The sequence below is a fragment of the Buceros rhinoceros genome, unplaced genomic scaffold (genome assembly GCF_000710305.1).
Source record: "Buceros rhinoceros silvestris isolate BGI_N320 unplaced genomic scaffold, ASM71030v1 scaffold30966, whole genome shotgun sequence".
In the NCBI taxonomy this organism is placed as follows: domain Eukaryota; kingdom Metazoa; phylum Chordata; class Aves; order Bucerotiformes; family Bucerotidae; genus Buceros; species Buceros rhinoceros.
The window spans coordinates 1-11553 of record NW_010417526.1 but is presented as its reverse complement, the minus strand read 5'-3'; the positions used below and the strand labels follow the sequence as shown (position 1 = coordinate 11553).

At 41.7% G+C, this 11553-nt stretch overlaps 1 protein-coding gene across 1 annotated transcript in view; it reads left to right on the top strand.

The window, feature by feature from the left end:
* Positions 1-6965, top strand: part of NTNG1 (netrin G1) — a 61799-nt gene extending 54834 nt beyond the window's left edge. The window contains exon 2 of the mRNA XM_010138228.1: positions 6321-6965. Within this exon, the coding sequence (XP_010136530.1) occupies positions 6321-6965 (645 nt within the window). The remainder of the gene's footprint in view (positions 1-6320) is intronic.
* The last annotated feature ends 4588 nt before the right edge of the window (positions 6966-11553 follow it).

Below are 11553 nucleotides of genomic sequence, written 5' to 3'. Positions count from 1 at the left end.
CCCCCCCGCCCCCCCCCCGCCCAAAAAAAAAGTGGGTAGAGATGTTTCAGAGGAAACAAAACTCCAGTTGCCTCATAAGGTAAATTCAAAAGCATTTCCAAAAAGTAAAGAAACTTAAAAGGAAGAATGTTCTGCTACAAATTAAGCGCCTTTGCCAAATGCACCAATGCATTTGGCACTGCAAACTTTAAAATGCTTTCGTGTGATAGATTTTCAGTTCATATTATAGGAGAAAGGCGTGATCTAATAATCCGAGAGCTACTCTGAGGGCCAAGAATGCCTTCACATGATCTACCAAAGAAGATCTACTGTTTGGAAGAAACAGCACAATATAATCAGGGATTACAGAGTTTGTCATGCAAAAGCATTACTCTAAATCTGCATCTATATGTAAATCTGGGATAGGGTCCCATACCTCGTGTAGGTGGTATCATGAAGATTAATTAGCTAGATCGACAAGGCAAGGTGCCAGATCTTTAGGGGCTTAAATGTCTCTTTAAAATACAAATTTTGAGAGCCCTCTTGCTCCAAGTTTGTCGCTGGATCAGGGCCGTAATCTGCAATGTACTTTCAGGCTTAAAAGCACACGAAGCTGTTAAGAATTATTTTTGATTTTTGGCCAGTCAGATCCTCCCTGATTTAATCTTTTTAAGTCTCCCCAGAAGTTATTGATTTAAGCATGCTTTTATTTTCTTTTAGCTGGTTTTGAAGAATGTATATTGTTCAGGCTGCAGCTCAAAGTGCTTGTCTGGCCATCCAGATGCCTCTCGCTTGGGAGCTCTGTGAAAGAGTATCAAATCTTCCTCTGAGATTTTAGCACTTTTTCTTTCTTAACTTAAATCACTCTAACTTAAAATGCTGTCACTGCAGTGATGAAAGGCTACTGTTGGTAAAATGTTCTTGTCTACAGCCATCCCTGTCTTCACCGCAACAATAATTCTGCAGGCATTGACCGAGATGTTCTCAAACCAGCTAATGGATGTAGTGAGTTTGATAACATCAATTATCATGCAGCAGATTCTATGCCTCCAACCCGCTGACTGTTTGCCCTTAATAAAACAATGCCTAATGAGTAGTATCTCCCAATTAGTGGTTTCATAATCTGGCTCTGTCATGGTAAACAAGTAATCCCTGGTTAGAAATCACAGGCAAAATGTAAGCATTAAGGGAATTAGTGCTATTAGGTATTACTGTGTAATTAGTCATTTACAAAGTACAGCATGGTACCACGCAAACTCCTTGGAATGATCTCTTGGAAAGAAAAACAGGAAAAACTCTGTTGTTTCCAAAAATGTGACTTGAATGCAGTAATTTACTGCACAATCTCACTCCAAACATGAATCAGGCTGTATTTATTTCTTGTCTTGTGCGTCTGAGCTAACTACCTCGAGGCAGTGGTATAAAAATCAGTCGCTGTGACTCGCTTCTTGAAAAATTTATTTTGCTCCTTAAAATCTTGGCCTGCTTGACCTGAGCAGCCTTCACCAGTTTGAAAATGCAAGTTATCATCTTCTGTAGAGATTTAGCCAGGTGTCTATTACAGCATGTAATCTGTGATACAGCTTCCAATATTCATGCTGAGAAGGGTTAAGCCCCTCTGTCTTTGTTCCTGAGTAAAAAAAGTCCATGAGGTGTTAGCGTGGACAAGAAACAGATTGAAAGAAGCAACATCTTCAATCAAGCCCTAAGCCTTTGTGGATGCCACTGAAGAACTGTCCTGATGAGAGATGGGTGGGCGGCTTTACATGAGTGGCACCACTCGGACTTTAACCCTCAAACGGCAGCTGCAGCTCTGCTGCCAGCTCCCTGCTGACATTCAAAGGTCATACCACTGCTAGACCTCTGGTTTTTACCAAAACCCTCGCTCTAGAGTCACTGTCCCATCCATCACCGAATTGTAGCTGAAGGTGCACAGTTGGTAAGACACACTCCTCTCCTGCCCGGGGGAGCCAGGTCAGCCCCAACACCCTATCCCAGGCAGGGCCACTGGCAGAGCACCTCACACACCACTTACGCAAGTTCAGCCTGGCTGGCACCGACAGCCATCGCTGTGTGCTGAAACAAACTAAGTCTGGCTAATTGAGGGGAAGCCCTACCGGGACGCGCCAGCCCGCGGTCAGTAGCTTCTCAGGTAACTGCTTTTTCCAGCCAAGGCTGAGTGTGATACAGCCATCTGCCCTCGCTGTGCCTGCAAAATGGGTACCTCTTCCTAAAGCAAAATCTTTCAGACTGTATCAGTAGCTTTGGTAATATTTTAAATTCCATGAGCAGCCTAAACCAAAATAAATAGCAACTTAATTTGCCTGCCTGCAGGGAGCTATTTAATATCAATCTCCAAAAACTGTTTGGGAAAATAGTGGGTTTCTTTCAGATGGTCATGGTGTTGGGAACGCCTCAGCTACCTTTTACACTAATTGGCAGTAAAGTGTTTGGAAGTATTTATTGGTGTTTAATTATTTATAAATCTCCTAATGAATTAAATGTAGTTTTTGAAAAGTTATAAGTATTTTCCACCTCGTCCAGCTGAAGAGTGGCTGCTTGGAAGGCCTAAATGAAGATTATTTACAGCTGCCTGTTGGTCACAAAATTACTTACAGCTGCTAATGCTCTGGTCCTTTAGATGTCCTCTACACAGAATGGGGATAGTTTTCAGAAATTGGAGAAAGTTTATCTTTGTCTTATTCATTTTACTGCTGTCTTAAAGAGGATTATCACAGAGATCAAGACATTAAAATATTTCACTAGTCCCACTTAAACTAATTGTTTTCATACTCGTGTACTAAGGGACATTCATGTAGGGTAAGACCCCTTTACACTGTTTTGGTAATGTAAATACGACTTAACATGCAAATTGCATTCATTTAAGATGAATGAACATTTAAGCAGTTTAAAGCCAAGCTGCTGGTAGAGAAAAATGGGAATCTGACTCCAAGCCTCTGAAGCAATAATCGTGCTCAAAATTACATCAGTGGCTGCCATGTCAGTAGGCAGAGGAAGCATCATCTCTCTGGACTTTTGTAAAGCCTTTGACATGATTCCCCACAACATCCTTCTCTCTAATTTGGAGAGAGAGGCTTTAACAAGTAGATTGTTCGATGCATAATGAATTGGTTGGGTGGTTGCATCCAGAGGGTGGTGGTTAATGGCTTGATGTCCAGATGAAGATAGGTGACAAGTGGTGTCCCTCAGGGGTCCATACTGGAACCAGTGCTGTGTAATATCTTCATCAGTGACAGAGACTGTGGGATCAAGTGCCCCCGCAGTAAGTCTGCAGATGACACCATTAGATTTTTTTTCTCCTAATTTCCTCTCTAGAATACTGAACTCCACACAGGTTATTTGGTAGGTCATCAAATCATTCGCCTCTTAAAAGTGAATTGCGTGCTATAAAATTAAAAGAATAATTAAATTTATTGGGGAAGAAATGCCTGAAGGTTTTTATTAGAATTCTCATTTGCAGTGATGTCCTTACCCCAGGGTTTTCAGTGGTGGGTTGTGCCACTGACGTTACCGGTGGTAAGAGTTCCAGTCACAGGACAGCACTGTGATTCTGACCCATTTCTCACTATACTCTGCCATTAATTGGAAGAGCCTCATCTTTCCCAAAAGGCTTTGTGCCCACAGAGTTGTAGACTACCATTCATTGGCAAGCTAGGGCTGATTTTTAGCATTCACTGCACCATTCTTTTAGGCACTTTATTGCTACCAGCTCTCATTATCTTAACTGTGTTCACACTAGCTTGTGTTTTGTTAGAGCCTCGTCTCCCAGTGCTCTCTGATTATAGTGCGTGCTATAAAATTAAAAGAATAATTAAATTTACTGGGGAAGATATGCCTGAAGGTTCAGCTTTTGCCTAAAAAGAAAAGGTGAACGAAAAAGGGAGCAAAAGAAATCAGCTCTTACGTACAGAAAGAAACACTACATCCCACAAGACCAGTGTTACTCCCTGGAAGCCATAAAACATGCCTCCTCCAGCATCCAAGCATTAGCGGAGAGGAGCAGCTTTAGTTTTTAACATGAAAATCACAATAGACTCAGCAGCTGCTTGTGGAGGAGGAAACCAAAGCCATCCCTCAGCAGTGCTTAGGGCACCTCTCCAGCTACCCAGGAGCGTTTATTTGCTGGGTTCTGATACCCCGAACCTCCCAGTGAAGCTGCCCTTACCAAACCGATGACAGAGGTGTATGCGCTATGGGTGTGTGGGCAGCTTCGGGCGGCAGGTACAGAAGTGGCCAGATTTCTCCAGTAAAGCTTAGAAAGTTGTGATTTACACAACTCAGCATTTTCTGCAAAATTGATATTTACATACAGTCAAAGAGCCTGGACCTCACAGATTTCACTGCATGTATATTTTCCCTGAGGAAAAGAAAAGGCCTAGGTTGGGTAGCAAATTCTGGTGTTTGTGTCTGATATATTAAATGGAGCTTAAATAATAAAAAAAATATGGTGTTTTCTTTATTCTGCTTGAAACTTATTTTTTTATTTTCACTGTTTTATTCAAAAGGAGGGCGTAGAAATAGCAACCGTGAGCTTGAAATCCGAGCTGTAACACAGATTTATTATAGACACGTTTTGCAGGGTATTTCCAGTTACAGCTGCACGCTTTGAAGCTGTCAGTGTAACAAGCAGTGCGCTGCTTTTCAAATAACCCTTTTTGTTGTGTCGTGATTTCTCTTCTAACTTCAAGTCCCAGAGAATCATTGTCAGTTTTAGCATTCAGCTGTATTAAGGGCAAGAGAGAGAGAAAGGAAAGTAGTATTTCCCTGCCCAGGTGAGAGGAAGTTGCCAGTGGGGAGGTCATAGTGAGTGCAGAAGTCCTTTTGCATGTGCTTTGTGGGATTATGTCAAGGAGCAGAGCAGCAGCCAAGGTGGAAACTCGTGTTTGCAACCTATTTCCCACACTGCATGGCATTGAATCACTTCATTGCCCTGAGGCTTTGAGACGGAGAGAAGCATAACTGTAATTCCAAGGAAAGGAAAGGTTGATTATCATACCAGGGCTTGTTCTGGTTTCGGGGTAGGTGAGGGGACCTCTGATTAATGGCAATAACAGCTACACTTATGCCCCTATCGAGCACTGCTAGGTGTAGGCACGTGCATATTTTTCCCCAGCAGTGCTGACCATCACTGAAAAGAGGTATGGCTTCTTCCACAGTCCGTGGTAAGGCGGAGGGAAGGATACAGAGCAGCGGTTGCTCTCTGGAACAAATGCAGAATGATCAAGTAGCAAAATATTAATGTACTGTTGAAAGCCAAAATTAGATAGACGTGATTCAGTGCAGCCTAGGGGGTCTGATATCTTGGCAGCTGCTGGAAGATACCCCTAATCTGCAGAGAAAATAGCCTTTGTGAAGAAGCACAAGATTGTAGTGTGCAAGTTAATGCATGAAAAGGCCAGGAAGGGAATAATTCGCTTTCACCTTGCTACAGAGGACAAGCAGCAGTAAAAGCTGTGCACTATTGGCAAGCTTTTTTGTTGTTGCTGTTTTTAACTCAGCCCCCAGCTCAGAGCTCCAGCCACCTCGGCAGCATTCCAGCTGGAGCTGCTGACATCTCCCACCTAATCAAGTGCTGGATTATCTTGTCCTGATAAATTGGAGCCGGTGCCTTGTGAAAAGTCTTTCCTGAAGTACTTTGCTACCCTGTAATAAGATGGCAGATGTCTGAATCAAGCCCCAGAGCTGGCAGAGCACTGTTTTTCTAATGGCTTCTGGTGGCAAGTGTAAATATTTTAAGGCAAGCCGGTGCTAAGCTGGGAGCACAGTTAAGCATGATAAATTTCACACCCATCTGAAAGGAAACGTGAAGGTGTCCTGGGTACTGATTCATACCGGGTACCTATGAGATGCACTGCTGACCTCAGAACACTTGCCCTAAAAATTGCTTCTTCCTGTGAGTGGAGCTCTTGAGGATCATACTTGTTTTTAAAAGAAATTCTCTTTGGCTGCTGCATTCTTTTAGGAAGAGTTGGAGTTACTGAGCTATTGGATACTTGCTTACTGTTCTTGGACTTTTGTGACTCAATTGCTGGTCCAAGTCATTCAGGGCAAATAAATTCTTTTACTTCTCTAAAACATACTAAGAAAATCGTTTATGTCACAGAAGCGAGGGTGCTGTGTATGTGTGTGTTTGGACTTTAACAGGTAAATCAGCCAGGATAAATCGCATTAATCATATTCCTTGCAAGCATTTGTTTTTCTTTTCTTGGTTTCATTTGTGGAGAAAACACAGCAGTTCTCGTGTGCCAGACAAGGAACATCTTTAAGTGTCACGGTCACCTGTACTGTGTCTCTTGTAACACTGCTTTGCTCTTTTCCAGGGGAATCCCTACATGTGCAATAATGAATGTGATGCGAGTACCCAGGAGCTGGCTCATCCTCCAGAACTGATGTTTGATCTTGAAGGAAGACATCCCTCCACATTTTGGCAGTCCACAACTTGGAAGGATTATCCAAAGCCTCTTCATGTTAATATTACGCTCTCCTGGAACAAAACTATTGAGCTAACAGATAACATAGTTATCACTTTTGAATCTGGCCGTCCAGACCAAATGATCCTGGAGAAATCGCTCGACTATGGACGAACATGGCAGCCCTACCAATACTATGCCACAGACTGCTTAGATGCTTTCCACATGGATCCAAAATCAGTGAGGGATTTATCACAACACACAGTTCTAGAAATCATTTGCACAGAGGAATACTCTACTGGGTACATGACAAATAGTAAAATAATCCACTTTGAAATCAAAGATAGATTCGCTTTTTTTGCTGGACCTCGGCTTCATAACATGGCTTCTCTTTATGGCCAGCTTGACACAACCAAGAAATTAAGAGATTTCTTTACCATCACGGATCTGAGGATAAGACTGCTTAGGCCAGCAACGGGAGAAATATATGTAGATGAGCAACACCTGGCACGCTACTTTTATGCAATTTCAGACATAAGAGTATACGGAAGGTAAGAGAATATATACTTTTAGAAACAGACGCGTGTGTTTGGGTTTAGAGGTTATTCAAACCATTTATTTTCCCCAACATTTTCTGCCAAAGAAGGACATGTTCATTGGAAAGCTGGCTCAGCTGAAGTCTGTTTCTGGTCATACTAGAAGTTTCTGACTCAGTGGCACAAAGTCCCAGTCATTCACCGTCACTGGTCTGGGATCTTGAGCCCTAGGTCTCACGAGCAGGATACTTAATGCTACCCCAGGATATTTTAACCGTGACACTTAAAAAAGTAAAGCATCATTGGTATAACCTGCTGCTAAGCAATAATCTCTGAAACAGTGAAGTTGTCTTCAGTGTTGGCATAGAAGCGCTGTTTCCTTGCAGGGGCTCAGCTACCCTCAGCCCCTGAAGAAGCGCTCAGGCCTGATGCACAGGCTGGTTGGAGTGTAACTGGCTGGGACACAGAACCCTGAAACAGCCTATTTCACCTCAAGAAAGTTTGAGTTGAAAATTCCTAGCTCCTGATCGCTTTTTTCATCCTCTCCCAAAACCACTGATGAAAGAGTAAGCAGAAGTATTCTTCAGAGGAAAATGCTAGTGTATGACACTTCTGACAAAATTATTCATGACTTGCTTGATTTCATGGTTACTTTACCAATCGTGAAGTAAGTATGAGATTGGGAATATTTTAAGGAATCATGCAAGTACCAACCAGAAGAGTTACTCAGAGACACAAAGAAGCATCTTGGAAATCACTCATTAACTTATGAATTGAATTAAATAGCTTTTTTGTGGTATAAAAAATAAAGACCACAAACAAGCAAAGCATCAGGTTCATGGGACTTCAGAATGGGATTTTGGCAGAGGATGAACGGCTGGATCCTACTAGCATCAACTGTTTCTTATGTTGGCTCAGGAATTCACCCTGGCATTAGGACACATTCTGCTTTGATGTAGTTGGAGCCTGATCTGATGGCAGTTAACTCAAAAAAAAAAAGGCAGAGATTTTGTTTTGTCCTTTGCGTTTTTCAGGCCTTTAATGTAAGCTGTGATTGATAGCAGCCCTTGCCCGGACCCTTCCGCTCGGTCTGGCTATGACCTGCCTGTGAACAAGGAAGGCAGCAGAGATTAGAGTCCATTGCTTGTACTTTAATTAGCTCTGAAATGCAGCGAAGCTGAATTAAAGGGGGGAAAAAATGCAGTGTTTTAGAGAGACTGATTTGAATACAACAAAGATGATTACTCAGCTGGGTTCAAGACAAACCATCCCTCTAGGGCCAGCAGTGGCTGGTATCAGGTGCAGTAGTTCCCAGAATAATAACTGTGCAATAACATTCCTATCAGGAAATTTTCTTCCCAACTCAAACTAGCAATTGACTGATGACCTCAAGCAGAGGGTAATACCCTTTACATGTGTCTTGGATGCCAATTTGTTCAGAAGAAATGAATGGGACCTTCTCAATTTACTCACCTCTCTAATGTACCTTTTCTTTCCCTGCTGTTTCTTCTGTAGGGAGTTCAAATCTTAGTTTTTAAAACCTTTTTTTTTTTTTCAGGGAAGCTATTATCAAACCGAATAGAAGAGCTAGTATATCTTGAAAGGCTAGGGCATTTTTTGCAGACACAGTTCTAAGTAAAAAATAAAAATTAGAAACAGTGATTATATAAAACACTGGTAACTATATTTTTATTACTCCTGTAGTGAGTTTTCCATTTTCTACCTCTTTTATATAAGCCTTTCATGTTCATAAGCACTTCCATATTGCAAAAGTCAATACAAAAAATCGAAGTAGAATCAAATTACTGTGATGTAATCTATTGAAAAATATTCCTCTAACTATATCCCAAGGAAGAATTGATGCCACATACAGATTTCAATGCATAAGCTCTTCTGCAGTGCCGATACATTTTTATATGACATCAAAATACATTTCTCAGGACCACAGATTTATCATGTAGTTACAATCTTCTGTGTCCACACCAAATACATACGCATACATAATCACTAGTTGAATGTGCGAAAGTATAAGATAAATGTTACTGGTTTAAGAATTCTCATTGCAACTCCCATTAGTTACGTCGTAAATTATTTTTCAGAAGTCTCTTGGGAGGGCTAAGTGGATCATGGACAGCTTAAGATACTGTTTGAAATAGTTTGGTAAAATTAGCCTCAGCACATTAAAAAAACCCCACGTATGTTCTATTTAATGTGTAGCCTGTCTCCATTGGGCTCCACAAAGGTTAGCTCTACAGAGGCATCCTATCAAAGCTCCGGATTTGAAGGTCCTTACACTTTAAGGAAAAGCTGCTCCCCATCTGAAAACCAATTTGGAGCTTAATCTTAGACATCAATTAGACTATCAGTACTTTATCAAAGACAGCATCTGAAGGATTAAAAAAGAGTGCATTGCATGCAAATTAGAAACAGAAGCCTTCTGAGCACATCTGGGGCACGGCAATCCTGTGAAAAATTATCTATAGAAATGAAGCGTGACTGTATGCAGAACTTATCTGATGCTGACGCTTGTTGTCTACATGCTGCAGTAATTGGACACATGCTTTAAAAGAAATATCTGATGTGTAATAGTATCTCACTAGATCAGGTTCGTGTGAATTTTGATCACTCTTCTGCTCATGAGAAGAACAGCTCTTTAGGGAGTTGGTGGCCTTTCAGTCAACATGTAGTGAGCCCTCCTGGTTAACGACTTCATGGGCTTGCTTACTGCTAAGTAGCGATGGGGCTGCAGTACGCAGACCCTGATTATTTAGTTGCACCAAACGTAACTCGCCATAGGCTTGCTGTTGCCCGGTTGGAGGTAATTTCGATCTCCTACCAGAGACCTTATAGGGCCCCCTAAGGAGTCTCCATATCGGTGTTATAGTCCTATGTCCTGGCATGCCCTGAGCGCAGAAGCACGATGGAGGGGAGCAAAGGTTACCAGGGGTTCTGTGCCGCTGTTTCTGATTCAGCTGAGCTTTCCAGCTGTTGTGTTAATTTAAGATGGTAACTGGAAATTAAGTTACAATTTTTTTTTCCTGCAATGTTTCACTTTCTGGGCTTTGAGACCTAGGTATTTATATACATTTAGTAAAGCTATACTAGACTATTCCATGAGGATGGAATACAAAGGGACATTACCAAGGAGCTTATCATGTGGTGGATGAGTGATCCTAGCAGACACATTTTAAAGCTAGTCCTTTTACTGGAAAAAAAATGACCTGTAGACTAAATATAGTTATAATCACCAAAGCTCATACCAGCGTATTTCTGAAGGCAGCATAAACTATAATTTGTTTCTCACAGTGTTTTAAGGATCAGTGACAGTGCAAAGCACCTATCTTAAAGCTGCCATATTTAATATACAAGATGCTGGGGTGCTTAGCACATCACAATGAACTATAAATAGGAAATTTACCCACTTAATATAGGGTTTGTTTTGTCATTGCTTTGCATTTTGGTGTGAAATAAACCTGACGTATGGCGCATTAGAAATGAAAGCCTGTGTGCTCTCAATGAACGCCTTACCTCCACTGTTACCACCTGTTTATTCATCTCCAATTCGCCACTTCCACTGTCTATTTATTAAGGGGATAAAAAAGGAAACGTGTCTGTTAGCAATTTCAGGAACCCCTTTGTGCTCACATTATTCAAGAAACCTAATAATCCACATGAACTAATTCTGACTTACTGATGCTCTGCTTCACTAAATCAGGGTGATTTTTTTTCTGGACAATAAAGGCTGATATAGTGTGCCAATACCTTAATTAAAGAGAGCCTCTCTTAGTCTTGATCTCATTTTAATTTACGGGGTAAAACTACAATAATATCACTAATGGAAGGTACATTAAAGGGCATCAAGTAGCATTAACTGTATTAAATTATAGCACTTGTGTTAATTAACTGCTGAAGCAAGATGGTCCTAATGGCTAGAAAGGTCGACTAATGCATAAATAAAGTCTTCTGGGATGGGAAACTAAGAGCGAGCAGACATTTTTCCCCTCGTCTGGCCGTGCAGCGGGGGGCCAGAGGGGCCCTTTGGGGTAACCTCAGGAAGGCTCGTCTCACTTCGCTGCCTGCAGGGGTGGTCTGGGCTGGCTGTGGGCTCTGCCTGTCTTCAAGTCCATGTGAAGGACAGTCCTGGCAGTAAGCTGTGAGACATGGCTCCCTTTTTAGACTGGTTTTTTGTAGTGGAAGTTTGCTAAAATGCTGATAGCAATTCCTTTGAAGTCAAGCAAAAGGTCTCTAGCAGATTTTGGATCAGGCTGCTAAAGGTTTAACCACGTTCATTCCGAAGTATTTTTGCTTTAACTGGTATATTGATAGTGACGTGTACATTTATACACTGTAAATTAACTGTAATTCAAGCTATTAGTAAAAAACGTCACCCCAGTGGGTGACAGAATGACTGGCTGGCTAAAACAAAGGATCTTATTGCTTTTGGGTGATTAGGATTTGATCTAAGAGCCACCGGTTTCGTTCTGACACCCGAATATCCAGCCTCTGTACAATGTTATTAAGCCCTGTGGAATTTATTTTTATACACTCCTCGCCTTGAAGCTTCTGCATTTAAGCCCCAGGGTTTTCTGACGCGGTCCCAGCCTCAG